General features: G+C 37.8%; 1 protein-coding gene across 1 annotated transcript in view; it reads left to right on the forward strand.

Moving 5' to 3' along the window:
• The first annotated feature begins 445 nt into the window (after positions 1-445).
• Positions 446-21,193, forward strand: part of Fas1 (fasciclin 1 Fas1 domain-containing) — a 107,609-nt gene continuing 86,861 nt past the window's right edge. The window contains exon 1 of the mRNA XM_018539481.1: positions 446-472. Coding sequence (XP_018394983.1) covers positions 469-472 — 4 coding nt within the window. The 5' untranslated portion in view covers positions 446-468. The remainder of the gene's footprint in view (positions 473-21,193) is intronic.

The raw sequence follows: 21,193 nt of genomic DNA on the forward strand, positions 1-21,193 counted from the left end.
GGGTGCGGATTTTTTTCTCCTTCTATCGCGTAGAAGGGTTCATAAGAGCCCGATGTCAGAAGGAGCGGAATCGATCGCTCGTTTCCTGCTTTATCATGCGGAGACGATGATTAATTTAACGACTTCCTACAAGCCGGCCCTTTTGAGCGCGGTGGACGATTGTTTAATTTTGTCAAGGGTGCGCTATTGAAGGCTCGCACAGACGGTATAATGCCGTAAGCATGTTCCCTTTATTGCGTGTACCGCATATGCGCCCGTTAATTGGTAGCATCAATTAGCAAAGGAATTACTAAACCGAACAGAACTGTAAAACCATATTCTGCTTTTCTGTTGCAGTTTTACCAGCTTCTGGAAGCTAGTCAAGTGGCCAATACTACCCTCACGTACCGCCACGTGACCGTGTTTGCGCCCACTAATCGAGCGTTCCAGAAATACAATGGGAGCACGAAGAATTTGGTGTTATATCATATGTGTGAGTAGAATGCAATATTTATCGTATAAATAGATTTAAGTACAAACAGATTCAGAGATAGACATCGTCAACTGTCTTATTTAGGTGAAGATGTGTAAAAAATATAAAGACGATTTAGTACTCTCAAATTATATATAATAAGACTATAAAAACTGTGATTGAATGAAAAGTTGAAGATATACAGTGAGTGCAAAAAAATTCTTACACAGCAAAAGTCTTATTTGTAGAAAATAAATAATTCGAAATTTATATACATATAACAAGTACATACGTTTAAACTTACGTAAAAAAAAGAGCTTCGCGTGTCCATGATTTTATAATTTCTCGACTGTACGAAAACTTTTTGTCCGTTTAAATAATACTTTATTTTCGCTTATTGTTAAGATAATATATTTTAATTATTACACATATTCTAGGTGAAATAATTTTGAAAAATTACAAATTATTTTATTCTTTATTAATAAATTACTGATTAATATTTGTAATAGGATTTTTTACAAATATCTCTCTAACGAATATTTTTTGCACTATAGTTACACGTGCGCGAAAAAACTAGTTTTGTTGAAATATATTAAAAAATTAAATCGCTGAAAATAATTTTATGGGACCGTCAGAAATAATCATATAAAACACTCAATAATATAATTATAAAATAATTATAAAATAATTGTATAGTATAACAACCACTTAAACTGGTTGTTAAAATGTCAAACCATTTTGCAGCGTCATTTATTGTGTTCAAATACCTTACATAATTATTTTAATGGTCCAACAAAATTATCTTCATATCTAATATCTATATTCCAACAAACCCGTTTCTTTCGTAGTAGCATCCGTAATGCATCCGTCGAGCTGTAAAGCCGCGCCGAATCGGAAGGAGCATTCGATATGCGCCGGACGCTTTATACGTGCTTTCGTAAACTAACTTTTAGTAATGTGTAATAGAGAGAAAAAGGGAGAGAAAAGAACCATGAAGAGAACCATGATAAGAACCATGATAAGATGATATTTTAAAATCGAGAAAATACGAATTTGCAAAGTCAACCAACAATCGCGAAAATTCCGTTGTCTACTATTGTATCATACGGCATTCTCCGCCGCGTCGGAGCGACATGAGAAAATTCTCGACAGGCCGCGGCCGTGGAAACTCAATTTCCACGGTTTGGCGGGCGACCTCGCCCACCTCTCTTCCGCATCTGCATTATTTCCTTTCTTCGTCCGGTTTTCGCGCGCTGGAGTGCATTAACTCCGCCGAGTCGAGTTTCGGTATTTCGTCCTTTGATCTCGACGAAGCGGGCGGGACGGGCAGATCCGCGCATGCATCCGTAATGCATCCGTCGAGCTGTAAAGCCGCGCCGAATCGGAAGGAGCATTCGATATGCGCCGGACGCTTTATACGTGCTTTCGTAATTCAGAGCTTCTTCGATAGTCGCGAATATAACGGTGAGCGGTGGCTGGCGATTCGTTATCGACGTATCCGCATTTACGACCGTTCGGCGTCCGTTGGGCATTCATCGACGTCGATCCTGATAGAAAGGACTGCTGCGGCGGGAAAGAGGGAGCGGGCGTTATTGCGATTGAGTGTAATAGTTGACTAATATCGCGCGGCGTCAGCGAGCCAATGCGTCAGAATCCGTTCACGTTAATGCATCCTGTTACACTAATATCATGCGGCAGACGGAAATCGAAGCGAATTCGTGCGCGGAACAGTCGCATTCTCGTGAAATTGCTTTCGTTCTTGGAAGAATTGGGAAGATAGATTCTTTTAACACTCATATATTATTCCGTTAAAGTGCCGGAAAAATTTGCGGTGTAGATCCGCGAAAGCGCGAGACTACAATTTAATACCAAGACACGATTAAAGGATATCTCATTTGTATAGAGATCGTCTGTTGAGGATCTATGTGCGCAATGATTATTTCTCTATGGAAAAAAAAGAGAGAAAATATTTCGTGTAAAACAATGGATATATCACGGAAAAGGTTTTGCTGAAGTTTAACTAACAATAAGAAGTCTAATTAAAGTCTTGCCTTAAAATAGTTTTATTGGACCATCAAAAATAATTATGTAAAACGCTCAATTTGATTGCAGGAATGTCAAGACTTTTTGTAGCATTGTTCATCCCTACGTAATGTTTTAGGATGCCACAAAATTGGAAATCAGGGAAATCGTGAAAATTAAAAATGGTCAGAAAGTTTTCCGGAAAATTAAAATCCTTGGCTTTAAAAGACATTTAATAAACGTGCAACACATTTATGCAGTTTTGGAGTGCTACTAATTTAACAATTAAATGGAGGCAACATTATAATAATGTGATTTATCATAAATTACTCTCTGTAAGTATTTGAAATTTCTACTATATAAATCAGGATAAAAATATAATACAAAACAAATGAAAGTATAATAAAACATAGAAAATTTCGAAATACTTTTAAAAGACAAGATCATGAAATTTTGTCTAGAAATCAGAAAAAAAGTTATAGAAATTTTAAGATGAAGAATTTGTGACAATTCTGATAAAGAATACATGAAGCTACTAAGAAAGGAAAGAATTTCATTAGTGACACTTGACTGAAAACTCATATTTTCTACGCCACTTCGTTCTATCTTGATTAAAGTTTTCAGAAGGGATTAAATTTTAACAAGCTCGCCACTTGAAGCTTCAAAAATAGTCAGAGCCATGCGTATCTTTATCTCGTCCGGCCGCGTCGTGAGAGGCGTATCATAAGATCGTCTTTAATCAATGGAGACGCGGCAAACAACCTGCTCAATCAAAATCCTTATTATCCTTAGCGGGTTATGGTAAACGCGACGACGGGCCTCGTTAGGCGCATCCTCGTTCGTCTCGCCTCGCCTCCTCACCTTGCCACGTCGTCTTCGCGTCCGCGTTCGTGTTTGCGATGTCGCGCGGTGTGTAATTTCGACGTGCAATGTTTGCGCTGCCACGCGGCGGAATGGCACGGTGGCAAGCGCTTACACGGATAGTCGCATCGGCGCCATCGATCTTGACGGAGACCCGAAGGCAAACACATCCCACGTAGAACGACCGCGCGCCGCACCGTGTGTCCCAAGTGCTTACGTTAAACCGGGCCGATAAGAAAGGGCCGCGCCTTCGGCCACAACCGGCCACGCCGGGAAATAATTAATCCGATTTGCACGGCTAAGCCGCGCGCTGGCGAACGAGCCTTGCACTGGGAAACGAGCATTTCATCGTGCACGATGGGGTAGTAATATTACGCAAGCTTTGCGTCGAACTTGCCGAGTGACGGCAGCTATCGCGCAGCCTGGCGCACAGCCTGAGAAAGTGAAGATATACGGGGGAATCGTGAAGTTTAGGAGAAAAGGGGACTGCTTTTCGTCAGAAATTATTGATTAGAGCAGGGGTAGCTAACCTTTTTTTTTGTGGCCACATTATGGAACTTCGATATCTTTAGTGTGCCACTCGTCTGTAGAATTTGTCAGAAAAAAATACCATAATCTTAAAACTTTTTTCTCTTGCTTGGAAAGCAAAGTTTATTTCTTTTATCGCGTGACTTGTTTTACGGTTTTCTTTTTAACTTTTAAATCATTACGAAGTAGGTCGAAATATTAATCCAGATATCTATTTTTAATTCCTGCACTAAACTGCGCTAAAACTTTTTTCACGTTTTCATCAGATATCAAATATGTAGTCGATTTTAAATTCTAAAAGTGTATACTAATTCAGCTGCAGAAAACAGATCTAAAGATTACATGATTTGTGTTTATTTTTACGTTTAAAACTGGATATTTTTGTTCCTTGTTTATTTATCGGATAGAATCCCCCTAAAATATTATCCGACAATCAATCGATATACACATTTAAAATCATTGTCATACGATAAAGCACAGCAATAAAATAACACAGCCGAAACTTTTAGTGCGCGGAAACGAATAAAAGCAACAACCTGCGCAGCCAGAGAACGTTCGTGTAAAAAATAGATTTGATGTACAGTTGCTGTTTTACTGTATCATTTTGGGATTTTAAATTTTTTCTTAGATAGCACACACACGTGTTTCTTTAGAGAGAGAGAGAGAGAGAGAGAATTGTAGAAATTATAACTATATAATCTGTATTTTATTTTGTGCATCGCGGAAAAAGGCATCTCTTTAGACATTACGTCTAGAAAAAGGATGTAGTTACCCACCTGGTTAATTTTAGAGAAACATCTTTCGGCAGAGCTACATTCGCCACAATAAAAATATAATAACGTGGTCTTCCGCGGTTGTCAACAACGTACTCCCGCGTAAGTTATTCTTTAAGCCCGCTTTCCTGTGGGGCACACCGTTGCGAGTTACCCCGACGAATTACCTCGGAGACCACCGTGGGAACCGTTCGAACTAAATAATCAAAGGTCGTAAGGTCGTCGACTCCGTTGACACGAGCCGCTGCTGGATCAATGTTATTCGGCCTGAGGCGCGTTTTTTTCCGCAGAACCGCACCACGACGGGAGAAGGAGAATGGCCGATGACGGGCCACTACTTTTATTCCTCGTTGACTATTCGTTGAATCGCTGCGCCTTATCCTGGCTTTTCTTTTTTGGCTACGCCGGAGCGACGTATTGGAGAGCAAACAGCTCGAACGAGATTACCGCGTGCAAAAGACTTTTTACGAGACGCGTCTTGAAAGAGATTGTCAAGAATTACATTATCCTCCCCCTTGCTCCACTATCCGCCTCCACGCTCTTCCGCTGCCGTCGTGATGCGCGGTAAATAAAGGACGAGAGAGCAACGGCGATATAGTGGTGCTCGCGTGACGTTGCACACTGCATCGATTTACAACTCAAAATTATTTACTAGGAATAACGAATGGAAAATAAATAACTTTGCGCGTCTCTCTCCTGTTCGCTACTATAAAAACAGCGTTTTTATTACGCATTTGTGTAACTATCGTATGCTGGTTGTTAAAAAATGTTGAGAAAAAGTTTTGCAGTCCAAGATGTTTACACTGATAACTTCGTAGACGCTTAAGTTTCTGATGTTTAAAATCCCTGCTTTAATTCCTGCACGTGTAGACACTTTTTATGCACTCTTCCCGTCAGCTTGCGGTAATAAACTTAAGTCAAATCACGGCGAATTGACTTGGGCGTAATTTACTCGGCAGTAACTTCGGACAAATGCGCGGGATTCGGTTCCCTTCTTTCGTGTGAAATTCAGACGGATAGAGAACTCGAGAGGTCGAAGCTGTGACTCCGTCTTCTTTATTTCCCTCCTGAGTGCCACGGGAAAGCTCTCTTTATCTCGTCAAGTTGGCGCCCATCTAGCGGCACTTCACCTCTCGAGCGGCAACGAGAGGACTGACCCCCGCGCGGCCGTCTCTTTTACCGTCCGTCCCTCGCGAGTCTGCGGCAATTTTGTACATCGCGAAAAGTTTCACAATTAGTCTTGGAACTTTCATAATTCCGCAGCTTAACCCGCCTTGTTTTGCGGCCGAGCGTTACCGCGGTCGGTTTAATTTATCATTTCACTTCTCGCCCGACTATCGTGGCCTCGGTTCGTCCCGAACGTGCTCCTTCTTCTCGTCCACGTTTATCCTTGTTCGTCCTAGGCAATTTCTCATCCTGAGTCGAATCTCGGGAACGGAGGCGTTTTAATGAGATTTTATTCTCCGATTAGGTGGGATGGAATCTTTTTCTGAACGGATCGTAATCCGCGTCTTACGTTCCTCAAGCATTTTTAATTCGCCACTTCTAACGAGACTCAAATTTTCATATATACAGGCCTTAATTTTATACAAATCTTAATGATACATCTCAATCTTAATTTTTCTCTTTTATAATATTTATAATTAAATAAAAATTGATAACATTCTGCATATCTGTAGATAAAGATAAATGCAAAAAATATGTTAATTGCGAAACAATTTGTACTAAACATAATTACGTATATATAACCAGCATTTATATATTAAATGAATTTATAAGGCAGAGATATTCTGGACATGAGTATAAATGAAAGGTTAACGGAGGAAAAAGTTTCATGATATATTGTTTACTTCTTTTTACATTCCATTTTGTTACATTCGGTTGTCCGCGTTGCTTGAAATCCGCAACAATTTTTGCACTTCGAACGAGATAAATATATATTCGAGCACTGAAAAAAGAGAAAGCAAAGTTGCTCAGTGCAAAAAAGGTACGAGCAAGGCGAACAGATCTATTGATTAGATAAAAATGAACAAAATATCGAGTCGAATCGAATCCTACTTTTCTGGATATCTCGAAAGTTTACCTTACTATAGGAGGATTAATCTTAGTCTCTCTTAGAGCGATCCGAATCGCTTCAGCTGGATTTGTCGTGAGATCTGGATAGAAGCGGCTTTGCAACGACAAATGCACACGAAAGAATATGAAATGGATGTAGCGGATGGTATATAAACACGATTGCAGGAATAACGTCCGAGCAACCGCCAAGTATTATCCTATTAAGTACATGGATGGCCATACAGGCAAAGAGTTTAAGGGGTGCTGGTCAGCCACGGTCGCGGCCTCGCGGTCGTGCCAGCGCGAGCCATTTGTTCGCCATCGTAAAGTTACATTGTGGCGAGATAATGTCCTGCGAAACGGCGAACAGCGCTGGTAAAGTCGTGCGAGGTTAACAGAGGAGACGTTTCTACGTACTGCACGTTCGATGCAGTGATTTCGTTGAATTCCTCAAGATTTTCCTCTGATAAAAATTGAAATCTGATCGGAATGAAAAAAGGTAAAGGAAACGAAACGAATTTCAGATCGATTTTCCATATCTTACAACAGAAGGCTTCTGAGTTCCCAATCATGTATGACAAGTTTGCGTACCTTTTAGGATTTTTCTTACTGAAATGCGAATCCCATTATTTTCAGGCAACGTATTCATATAGTTTACCGGTTAAGAGTGTACGGCTTAAATAATGGAAAATATCATAAATTTATGTAATATAATTCAACATCTCGTACTAGACGAATCTAAAGATACTCAGTACTTTTATCCGGCCACCGCGTCGCGTCGTGCCGCGCCGCCGGTGACACGCGGTTGGTGACAATGGCAGGTATTTCGACTGTCGGTAAATTTAGTCGCGGAAAGTTAAAGACTTTTCGTCGCATTGGGGACGGAGAAGTCGTGGGGAGCGAGCGAGGAAGAACCCGGGGAGAGGCAAAGGCTTGCGCCGTCGGGTGGGTAGGTCATGGGGGAGGAATGACAAAGGAGGACGGTACGAACTCTGGCTTCTAGGTAACTTAACTGCTCCTCCGGTCTTTGTGCGAAACTTAAAGACGTTGTATAGTCCGGGTATGGCAATGGCGGCGGACGACGGGGTTCAAATTGTACGTACGTGTATGTATGTGTGGTGTATAAGTCTGCCGACGACTTTGAGCGAGTCTCCGCGAGTAGGTGAGAGGGTTAGTTACACTGTGCTTTACGTGCCGGAGAACAAGCCGTTCGCTTGAACGTCTGCGACACATCCTGTAGCCACAGACCAGGAAGGGGTGGTTTCGTTTGTCTTGTCGGGAACACACTGCTGAATCGGCGAGGGATGAGAGACCTCGCTGTTTCCTCCGGATCATCGAGTTTATTATTGACCTGTTATTGAATCATAGTGGAGTGTTGCTTGTGAGAATTAACGGAGGGAATCGTGGAATGTGCGTTTTTTTTAAGAAGAGAAGGATCTTGATTTCTCCGAATAGATTATATGATAATCATCCATTTAGAAACTACGACATTCGATTAGATTCATGAAACATTAAAGAACTGAAAAAATACCAAATTTTAATAAATATTTGTTTGAATACTTTTAAATAGATATTTATTAAATGTAAACATATATTTATTTAATACAATAACTATTAATTTGATTTAAGGTTTAACTATAATTTTTATTGAGTAAACATTTATTTACTGTAAGGAAATTATTTACTTTTTGTTAGACATTACCTTATCTGGCATAACCAAAAGTAGTCTCTTTCGCTGCAAACTAGTTTAACCAATTTTTATATAACATGTATTTACAATATAATTATTTTGAATTTTTTATTATTGGACGCTGTATATCTTTTTCTTATATAACCGATAAGATTAATTATACGACATTGATATTTTTTACTAGAAACTTACACAGAACTACGAAGACGAATTAATTTAATCAAAGTTGTAATTTTGTACTTTATATTTTATGTAACATTGAAAATAACCCGATCGGAGTCGAAACATTTGTTTTTGTAATTTTCATATCATGAGTGTTGAATTAAAGTTGTTCGTTAAATTATAATTTAACGAACAACTTTAATTGGCTCTTTGCCCTCATTATATTTATACTGTTTTATATAGAGCCTTATACATATAGAGCCTTATAATCACTTTTATTTTACTTAATTAATGTTATTTAAGTATAATGATTACTTACTAAACAAATATGTAGTGATATTTAGTAAATTTTTTCAGAGTATCTCTCTCTCTCTCTCTCTCTCTAACGTATTACCGATCAAAATGTACTTTTAAATTCGTGCTTTTTAAATATCGCATTAATCTTGAATTTTTAATTCTAATCTTTTGATCTGTCTTTTTTACGAGACGTTTGTAGACACATGGTATTACTTTACGATAAAAAGCTTCTCATGTACATAATCGTGCATCATTATACCTTTCATAATATTTGTAAGTACATTTTTACCACTTTTTCTGCGTATTCTCGTTAGAGAAAGAGATTAAAACTGCGACAGATTTCAATGTACACGGATTCAGCAAAAAGAAAAGGCCGCTTTGATGTGGCGGTAATCCTACAGATTTTAATCTCGTTTAATTCCGCAACGTTTTATCGCGTGTACGCTTCCGGCATAATCGTGCATGCGCCACCAGAAATTCCAATCTGCTCCTCGTGGCGGTGGCCGAGTTTAAACCAATTAAGATAAGGCTATGGGATGAATCGTCTCATGTAATAATTTTTCAAATGCAAGGATCCATGTTCTAACATCAGGTTAAACGAGGACATGTTTTCCTTCGGTTAAACGCGAAGACTCTCGTCAGGACGATAGAACGAGGTGTGAAAAAGTATATATATGTATATACACTATATATATATATAGCACCCGTCGCAGCGGGATGTTGCAGGTCGTGTCAGAAAAATCTTAATTATGTCACATAAATGCCAGGACGGTTAAAAAGTTACAATTCGAGTCTGGCGCGATAATGAAATGAGACTTAAATGCAACGGGCCGACCGTTCGTCGTGTTTACAGGTTGTAATTAAAATCTTTCTAGGAGGAACGCCGCGCCACTCGTAAACTTCTTCCTAATTGCTTTCGCATCTAATGTTGGTTGTTACAGACGCAGCCACGTACTTTACGTTATAATAAACTAACCGTCCAACCGAAGGGAGAGCTGTGTTCCATGAAGTCCACAAACTGCGCGGGCAAAAATTCATCTTCGTTGATAATTATAATTTAGTCTCCGCTCATAAGCGTAATTATTTTCCGCTGTATACTTAATAAGATTTAGACGATAACGCGCTCTGATCTTTCGTAGATATTACGTTAGCCTGATAGCGCGCAATAAATTTTAGCTGCAGTGTATTGGTTTACCGACTTGCAGTTGTAACATTAAAAACTCGAAAAGTTACAGAGAATTTAACAAAGTTAAACAATTTTAATGAAGAAAAATAATTCAGGTAACGCGCGTCCGGCGATGTTTTAACTGTATAAGTGGGAAAACAGACTGGGTGTCTCGTTGCATCTTCGTTCACATATATCGCGACGACTCGCACTCGGAACGGTGTAATTATGCTAAAGCTCCTTTTTTCCGAGTGTCCGGAGTGCGACGATACCATCTCACCCACGTAGAGAAGTCGCGTTTGTATCGCGACGACGAGAATAAATTGGCTACATTTTCGCGACAGAAATCTGCTCGCGCATTTATTATCACCGATGTTGATGCAGCGCGGACGGTGCTGATAACTCACGACCGTCGTTTTTTAAGCTCGCTAAAGTATCCGCTTTTAACGTACTCTCTGAAAGGACCGGCCGAAACGCTGTGCTGAGAGTCATTTCCTGGACTGTTCAATTAATCAGGTAACGAAACGAAGAGCGCGTTGTGCGTGCGAACTACGTTTATCCATCAGCGACGTAGTCCGTGTCTAGGATAACTACAAAATACCCAGGGGTACCGTGTGGAAAGCACGGCCCTCTGCCTTCATCCTGCCGACACCGGCATTCAAGTTGGATTAGACGCGAAGGAGACCTAATGAAGGCTGCCAACCCTCTTCCGCGCGTCCCAATGGCGCGTAGCAGCAATAACTGGTGGCAATATAAATAAAATCTCCGATATACTTTGAATGGAGCAGAAGGATACTTGAAGAAGATAAATGAAATGAGTATTCGGGAGGTATAACAAATATAACATAGCCTTATACACGGAAAGAACGATTTTACTGAAATTTCTAAAGATTTCGCTGATTACAGATCTGAAAATAAGTTTTAATAAATAGAAATAATTATATTTTCGGTCACAACACAAACCGGATATTAGTGCTTAATAATACTAAATACAAATTTTTACAAACATGTTATTTCAGTTTTAAACTACGCTTCGATAAGGTTTATCAGACTCGTCACAAACTGAAGCTGAAATTATTAATATTTTAAATTTGTCCATTTTCATAGTGAAGTTAATAATAAGATCTTAAAACTTGTAAATAATGTATTGCAAAAATATGTTTTCAACCAGAGTTTGATCCTGAGACTCTCAACTTTTCGAGGCAGGAAAATAATTTTGTCCGACCATGAAAATAATTAGAAAGCTCAAGCATGATGAGTGATGCTGCAAACAGTTTTGACACTCTAGCCAGGCTTCTGCATTGTAGGTCTTTTCATGTGAGATGAGAAATCTAGAAAGCAGAAAAAGAAGGCATTTTAATTATTAGTTCGAGTATCATCCTATATAATTCTTTTGACGACTAACAAATTTATTTTTAGATTTACGTATATTTAGTTTTTCTTATAGACATTTTTTGGTAAAACTTTCTTTCCGTATGTGGTTATCAAGAATGACAGAATCCAAATATCGAAGATGCAAGTTATAAAAATCCAAAAATATTCCGATAATCTAGATATATATTAAAAATTCTCTTCGTCCTTTATCAGAATAAAATTTTATTTAACCCTGCCGAGTCAGAGCAATCTTCCCTCTTCTCGCCTAAGGCGACTTGCATACGCGAGAAGAGGGGAGTTTTCGCATAAAGCGGCACCGCCCTCCCCTTAATTCCTTGTTTCCTTGGCGCAAACATTTTCTTCATTGCAATCGCGAGAGCGCCGCAGGCTTTGACGACAAGGGGGTGTCGCAGCCGGATATAGAAACTCGTCTCGGGGGTAGCTACGGTTGGGGTATTTGAGCGTTTACATTCTTAAAGCGCTCGTGTTCGTCCGCGAAGTCTTTAAACTCCAGCATCGTAAGAAAAAGTCGATCCGGACATTTTAATCTTCCACCTTCCTACTCGCTCGATCATCGAGTGATAGATGGCCAACAATTAGAGGAGCGATATCCTTCACGGTGGCTGACTGCGATGGTAGTTGAATCGGATGGTTGAATAGGGATGGACCGCATGCGATTAGGTCCCTTCTCCACCTACATTCCTCGTCTGCTCGGACCCTCGATTGTTGAAGGAGATATCCCACCTACTCTTCTCATCGTATTCTCTCTCTCTCTCTCTCTCTCTCTGCATCCACGTGTTTCTCTCACTTCGTCTTGCGATTTCGATGAGTGTCTCCGTCGCGAAATGGTTCTCCGAACGCGGACAAAGAGGATGGACCGAGTACGGTACGATGGGTGTAAAGCAATCAATTATCCCTAATTGAAATTAGCCGAAAGGGCCCGCGCATCGGAAAATCGAACCAAGCCAATTGCGAATTGCTTGCGCACAGCGGGAGGAACTTAACTCGCTTGCTGATTGAAAACAAAATGTGGTCAGTAATTCATATGAGAAAGATTATACCTTTTTCTACATGCATGTCCATTATGCATACGTGTGTACATACAGTATAAAAAGTTCGTTATATGAGTATCACTTCTTTATTACGCTCCAAGGTAAATGTACCGATTAGTGAACCTGAACCAATTATTGAACAAAGCGAAAAAACATTTCAGATATTAAGCTTTTAATATATACAACATACAACTCTCAGTCGGTTATAAAAATTTAGTAACGAATTTCATTATAGAATCGTACATATTATTAAAAACTTAATATTTGAAATGTTTTATCCCTTCGTCCAAAAATTATGTTCATTAACTGATACATTTATCTTAAAAAATTAAGTAATAAAAATATTATTTTATAGTATGGCAATAGAAAGTATAGATAAAATGCATTATAATGTCAGGATATAAGAGACATCTATCTAATTTAAAGATTTAGAAAAACGTTGCGTAATATTGCATCTACGTGGAAAAGAACAGTTTTGCGAAGAATTAAAAAATTTAACTAAATATAAATCTAAAAAGAATTTTAGACTATAAAAAACGATTATATAAGGACGCTTGGTTGCTAGAAAATCTTTTTGCGCAGCGTAGATAATTGTCATGCTCTGTATAATCATTTTGATGGTGTGTTTCTCTAACATAATTATTATTAACTAAAATTAATTATTATTTTCTACATTTAGATATTTTAACAAAAGCATTCTTTCCATGTAACTACCGTTTCTATTATATGATATAATCCGTTAATAATGATTGGCGAGTATTACAAATTCCAATACTCTATATTGTGACATTCTATGCGAAGTTAACAAAACGATTTGAAAATACCGCAACACGTAAATGAACGGCGATAATATCTACGTAATAATGAATAGTAAGGATTATCTCTCTATTTTACATCAGAGCCCGGATACTTCCGTACATTACCGTTTCGTGGGAATTATCGCATGACAGAATACATGGAATCTCATCAGCGCGTATATATACTATATACATGCGACTATGATAAACGCTTCCACCTTGACACGTTTGCAAATCCGTCCGAAATTAAATGGGAAATTATTGTATTCGCGCGATAACGTCGAGCGCTCCCGTAATAACATAAAATTATTTCGAAACGTCGCTATTTATACAAAATTTTACTAAATAATTATTACGTTTCGAGTTTCTCACTTTATCTGATAATATATGATATGGTAATACTTGCTTTCCTGATCCTTCTCTTCTCGATCTCGACCGCGCTTTCCTCGCGACCTACGCTACAGCCACATGATTACTCGCCTCTGACTCATAATTACGCGTGACAACGTGCATTAATGTCGTAGTTTCTGACACGCTCGAGGATCGACACGAGGGTAGTTGGCTGCACTCAATCGCAATAACGCGTTCGCGGAGGGTCGTCGGGGTGACGTGGGTGGCGACAAGTGAGAGGGGTCAGGTTCACAGCACAGGGACTTCTATCAGGATTTACGTTCATGAAACGACCCCCCTCCCCTCCCTCTTTTCCCTGTCGCGAGATAACGTGTAATCGTAGTGACATATGTTTATTCCTCGTGTAGAGCGTAGCGACGGATTTAACCCTTTCGTGCAAATACGTGCCCATGTCATATAAATTGCGATTATTAAAGAAATATCGCGCTTATCGCCGTAAGCTGTCATTTATTCGATCGTATTTTTTCGAAAAAAATACAAGTAAATGAAAAAAACTTTTTTGTACAACGTTTCCCTGAATAACACGTAATGTAAAAGTTTCACGGATATTTTTTTCATATTTAAATTTAAATTGTGAGAATGCACGAGAAAAAACATATGTTTATCTCAAATTACGGTAGACATTTCGACGTGTATATTTTTACGTCATCAACAATTTATTCGCGAAAATTTAATTGAGCGTCACGAAGAGTTGCGATAAAGCAGAACACGATTTACGAACGGTTGACATTAATTAGCGTAGTTTGTAATGTTACGAATCTATTTTGTTATACGCGAACTCTGATGTCAGGTTATCGATTTTAAATTATGACGCTTCATTCATTCGCATGTGCATCACGTCGAGATTTATTAATTTCGCACACAGCGGATTAGCACATCGATTAGCGACTTAATCAAAGTAGAACAAATTAATAATTGTCATATTAATGTTGTCGGGTTATTTTTCATTACTTTGTATCTAATTACGTGTGAATCGGTAAGGGCGATTGCAGGATTGTAAAAAAGCGATATGCAATAGTAACTAAAATCTGTAATTTTTAAAAATACGATATATGAACATGCATGTATAAGTATTAGCGTACAAAGCGCGTTCGTTTAATTTACACAATTTAACAAATTCATGGACTTAAATATGTGATTTCATTACCAAATGTCGAGCGTATATTGCAAATGAATTTTGCGGTTGCCTTTGATGGGGTATTCACGATAAATTCTATTATCTAGTAATAATTGCCCTTGATATGGAATCTCGCGTAAAATGAACTTCCAATCCTCTTACTACGTAATACGGTCGATTTCTACTAGAATCGCATTGAATCTCTTTGATTCGATTTCAGTGTCAATCGATGATTATTGAGTAAAAGATATTTAATAAATTATTGTAGATAATAACATTTTCCGTGCAGTGCACTAAGTTGCATTTATGTATTTTATAATCGTATAGATCGATCTCTATGAATGATTTTGTATTTTAAACGAATAGTTTCAAACTTCCGAAAAGAAAAGTCGGAAAATTTCTGTTTTTTGAACCAAATGTATTTTTAAGTGACCTTTTTGCAATGGTTTTTCCGGACGATAGAAAATTTGTTCGATGGTTGGTTCATCTAAAAATCAATATATCGTCCGAACGAGCGATTCAAGCGGAGACATTGTTCTTCACGTCATCGAATAGTCTCTCATGTCTCACGAGGATTTTCAGGCGAACTTCCTCCCAAATGGACGTACAGCGGAGGACACCCAGACGCCGACGTGATTGGGTGCTTCAGGTGCGATGGGAGATTGATACGAGAAGCTGTTGAGATTGATTTCCGTGTCGGAAAACGGCTGGCAGCCGAGATCCCTTAAGGATCCGTGGACACCCCGCGACGTTCTATGATCGCCACAAGTTTCCTTTCATCTTGGACAAAAATAAGTCCGAAAAAAGAAATCGTTTCCCGTGGGAAATGTAGTCATCTGCGTCGAGAAATTTCGAGATACCCGAGGGTAGTTTTCTACGATATTCGCGATCTCCAAGCAAACCCAAAACCGCTGTGTCTTGTTACGTTTCAGAAGTGCCGTAATGCACAGATTGTTCCAAAAGATAGGTCATCGATCTTTAAACGTTTAAAATCTTTATTTTATAAAAATATATAATTACAAGTGAGTGTAAAAAGTATTCATACAGGAGAAATGATTAAAAACCTTATTCGTGGAAATTAAATACTAATGAACAATTTTATATAATAATTACGTTTTGCTCAAATAGAAATAAACGTATTTCATGTGTTCCTGATTTTCGAAACTAAATTTTTCGATTGTCCAAATATTTTTGTGCATTTAAATAATATAGTTTTTCATTTTTGCTCATTTAAAAAAATAAATTTTAATTACTAATTTTTAAGTAAAAAATAATTTTGAGAAATATATATTTTATTCTTTATTAATAAATTGCTAATTAATGACTTTTGTATTTTCACTTTGTTTTTATTAAAGAGCATTTTACATCCTAGCTTAGATTCGTAGCCTATTTAATTTCTATTGTTGCTAATTAATAGTTACTTGAAAATTGTCTTTTAAAAGATATCTCTTTTGTACTTTCTATCTCTCTGCATTGTATATTAATATAATTCGAAAGAATACGAAAATTGTATTAAAAATTGATGACAATGAATAGATTTTATTCGTTTAATTTGGAAATTTTAGATTATATGTTGATCGATACGTATAATAATATAATAATTATTTTAAAAAAGGAGATGGTGTGTGTGTGTGTGTGTATTCATATATTAAAATCATATTAAAAGCTAATCTTAGCGAATAAATTTTGTTCGTTTAATAGAATTTAAGATTATCTATAGAAAAGTATGTAGAATCCGTATATAGAAAACACATATATAATATAAAAGATACTCTATTTAAGATTCGCATTAAAAGATCAATGACAAATATTCTTTTTTTTTCAATATTCTATTTCTTTCTCGATAAAGTTCACAAATATTTTCGTCTACTTGCACAAAAAGATATTTTGCATAATAACATAACATCGTCTAATAGAAATTTCCATGAAACTTATGAAGTCTGGTATTTATAACTTCTATACATTTCACAACGGAAACGAGATAAAAATACGACATGTCTAACGAATATAACGTGTTACGAGTATAGGTATGGCAAACGAGCGGATAAGTGAGGACGGCTAGAACTGACGCTTATTGGCGAGTGATGTGGATGGTTTCCACTCCGCTGATCGATGAACGCGCGTTGTTATTACTAGTGTTTACCAATTAGTCTGCGTGCAATTATAATTGGTAATTGCAGGTATTTGCAAACCACGTCGGCCGCGACACCGCAACCCTCCCTCTAGCGCATCGTCTATCCGCAAAATATCACCCTGCGTGTCACGTTAATTTTAATAAATGCCAAACGGTTCAAATATATTTGCATGCGTGCGGTTGATCATCAATTGAAATTTTGCCGGTTAGGAATTGTTAACAATATACGAAATATTATTTAAGAATTAATATAGTATTTAAGAGTTAAAAGATTAATGCTAACGTCTCTAAAGTTTAGTAAAATTGACGTTAAGTGACGAGGAAATTGAGTAATGCGTTTAAAAAGCCAGTCTTTGATTTCAAAGAGAGATCAGCAATTCAATTACACAGACTGTATAGATCGCGAATATCCGTCAACTTATTTTAATTCATTTATCTTTACAAAGTAGAATGATGGAGCGGAAGCTGCATAATTTTTCAGAGATGATAGAAGAGGACTTCACGAAACAGAACGTTCAACATAAAGTTTCGTTCATTTCATTCTGCTAAAAGGAAGAATTGCACGTTTCAAACGAGAGAAATCACAGCGAGACGTGAAAATACATACATTCGCGAATCGCGCGCGCGCAATCGGGATAAAGAATAGACTTGGTTTCTCTGTCGACCATCGCTGGAGTAGATCCAATATAACGATAGCGACAAGTTAAAGAGGATGCCGAAAGGATATCGGGGTCGCGCCGTCGATTGAGCACGAAGGTTACGAGAGAGGTTAGGCAGCTCCAACCCGGAAAACTGATTCCCGGCCCGTATCTACAGTTCGGTCGAGTTGGAGATGTGGACCTCTCATAGATTTCTCTTGCAAATAGATTTTTCTTCGAAGCACACGAGGATAGTTGTGGGGAAAGAGATGCGGATAAGATCAGCGTGAGACACGAAAGAGTAAAAAAAAAAAAAAGAGAGATAAAAAGAACGAACAGATTTGGCGCATTTGGCGTTATTGAAACAAAACTTCTTCATAGATTTATCTCCAAGTACTTACGTCGCTTCTCGTCGAATATAAGTCACGTGGAAAATACACAGACGGACCGAAACTCTCGAAGTTCGTTCCAATGTTGCTGACGTTCTAACGTTTTTATTTAATCGAGATTAATTAAGACTGATTAATTGAGATTAATTAAGATTGATTGAGATTAATCCTAAAACATTGGTCATTGACCTGGAAAGAAGTTTGTTCTTCCTATCTTTTTTCCTTCTCCCTTTTAATTTCGAACGGTCGTAAAATCACGAATCTACATAATCTTCGATGTGCGTCTGTCCCGCTGGTCCGTTTGAAATAAGACAGCCCGTCAATCCGAGTGAGACCTTCGGGAATGCGACCAATCGATACCGTCGTCCGATCCCGCCATCGTGCTCAACGTGAAAGGCAAAGTGGATATGCAAGCGGCTGCGTCGTATCTCCATTCATCTGCATACAAGCCGAAGTCCTCCACGGAGGCCAATAGACCGAGTCCTCGGAATCCCCGCAGAATCGACTTGCAGAACTCCTGGCTCCTTTGACATCAGAATTATTGTGTTCTGACGCTCTACGGTATGAATCGATAAGGTTCTCTGAATTTTTTTATTGCCTTCGTCCTATAACTTAGTGAAATTCTTCTTCTCTCTCTCTCTCTCTCTCTTTAAAGTATCTCTTTTTTTTATTGTACACACAGATTCCGAGTCGGTCCCTCGAGGATCCTGACGTTCTTTGGATTCTTTGTATCCTACAAATCAAATACCGTATCTTGCTGCTTTTCGGCGTGTAGAATCTTTGCGTGTCAGACAATCGATTTTTGAACTTCTAGTTCCTTTAAAAAAAAAAAAAAAGAATCTTGGAAAATTATATTTTTTAAATTCCAAAATAGATAATCTAAGAGACATTTATAAAGCCTTACATATCCTATAAATTTTTCGTATTCTGAAACTCACTTCTATACCAAATGCGAATTAAGTTTAATCTCGGTTTAATTTACTCTTTATCTTTGTCTAATTCTGCAGAAGAAGATAAAAGGTAAGTTAAACCGAGATTAAAGTTAATTTACATTGATAGAAATGGACGTAGAAGTCAAATAGTGATAAAGAAACCAAGATCTCCCAGGAAATCTTGCAATGAGAGGAGGTCGCGCGCTTTTCGCTGCTTTGACACCGAAGTTTACGCTACATCCTTGAGCTTTACTGCTGGTGCAGCGAAGGATACTATGCACGGGCGAGCTTATCCGTTTCCGTACTCCCTATGCTTCGTCCTTTCTTGATAAGGGTCAAAGGTGGAGCGAGGGTTAACGTACTCTGTGCATCCCTATCGAGACGCAGACGTTAACCTTTGCCGAATCCTCCCTCATGCGCCATCACTCTCCTTTGAATACAGGATTGTTCTACGATTGGCCGCGACGTGAGATCTCCGTTTGGCTTTGTCCAAACATTATTCTACAGGCCCTGTGTTACGGGTTAAGCTACATCACGATACTTCCGACAATAGCGATTGAAACGGGCGTTTGGAGGAAACGTAACGATATGTATAACGAGGGACGATAATGTTGTCACACTCACGAGTGCGATAGAAAATAGAGAACTTTGATGTGGGTTCAACAGATAGATAAACTGATGGCATTACGTAACCACACGCTGTCAATTGTGATTTGTTGTTTAACACTAAACACTAATGAAGCTATTCCGATTCCGCTAATCAATTCCAATTTCTTCTTTGTTGTATTAAATTGAAACAATTAACTCTTCAATACTCGTGTGGATATCCGTTGCAGGACACTCTCCGGCCTTATAAATTCTTTAAATGTATAAATAATATTTATACATATTTTTTAAATTTATATTTAGCGCAAATTGTTTTACAATGTAAAAATGTATTGCATTTATCTTTATCGTAATCTGTGTATGTATATCTGTATTGTAATATAAAGAATAGAATATTGAAAATATGTGAATATGATATAAATAATATTCTTAAAAACGGTACAAATATAATATCAAAATAAATCTAAATTAAAACAAGGATAGAGAATCGTCAAATTATTGGCATCATCGACAGTTTTAGCGGGATACTGTCGGCGATTCTAGTGTTAATAGTACGCTTCCTTCATTCGACAAATTAATTGTACGACGGTTGTTTTATTTAAAAGATCTAAAAATTTTCAGAATTTTTTCACGCGGATGAATTTCGTTCATCATGGAGTGAAAGAGTAAAGGTCGATCGTCGCATGGAATGTTAACTTCCATCCATGTTGCCAGGCGAGAAAAAGGCCGCCGACGGAATCCAATTAATCGATATTCGTCCACGTTAAAATGCGGAAACGATTGCCGTGCGGGCTCTCGGTCGGCTTTTTTTTTTTCGCAACCCCGTGGAACGCGCGGCACGCTCGACGCCCCGCCACAAAGACGAGGCGTAATCGATATTACGGATTTTTAAAAGCCCGGATGCCGAGGAAGAGAAATGAGAGAGGAACTTGTGTGTCGATCTAGACCTGGAATTTAAGTATCTCAAGATCGCGGGAACTTATGCAGATACAGAACGTGCATCATCAATATGCGTGTGAGCCGTTAAATTATTCAACGATGTATTCGGTATGTAACAACTTCCGCGATGAATTCTGAGAAATGGTGAAATTGATACGCAGGGCACGTAACCTTGATCGTTTGGTGATCTCCAGAGGAATCATATAAACGATAAGAAATATGCCGTTTAATAAAAGTCGTATACGTTCATTCAAATCTCTAGATATATGCGATAAAAATAAATGCAACAAATTTTTTAATTATAAAATAATTTACGCTAAATATAATTTTAAAAAATGTGTATAAATAGCATTCATACATTTAAAAAATTTAAGAGCCCGGGGTGTCTCCCATGAATAATGAAGGATTACTTGTCTTAATTTATCTCTTAAGCTTATAGATACTTACATATATATCGATACATTATTGTTAGAGTATGTATAGATCAAGCAATTTTTGCATTTCTTTTTCCATATTTTAATATACGTATAGTTGGAAATTTTAATATTCTCAAATTTTGGAAACGAATAAATTTAATCTTTTCAGAAACAAATTTTTTAAATTAAAAATAATTTAAATTTTTCTTTATATAGTTATATTTTATTCAATTTAAATACATAGCAATTAAATAAATATTACATCTGTGTGACGACTATTATTTGTTTTCTCTTTGTTAGCAATATTAAAATTAAAAAACAAACTAAACGTACAAATATATTTCAGTGTACGGTGAAGGGATTGAATTGCAGGATAAAAACATT

Source organism: Cyphomyrmex costatus, unplaced genomic scaffold (genome assembly GCF_001594065.2).
Source record: "Cyphomyrmex costatus isolate MS0001 unplaced genomic scaffold, Ccosl1.0 scaffold102, whole genome shotgun sequence".
Taxonomy (NCBI): Eukaryota; Metazoa; Arthropoda; class Insecta; order Hymenoptera; family Formicidae; genus Cyphomyrmex; species Cyphomyrmex costatus.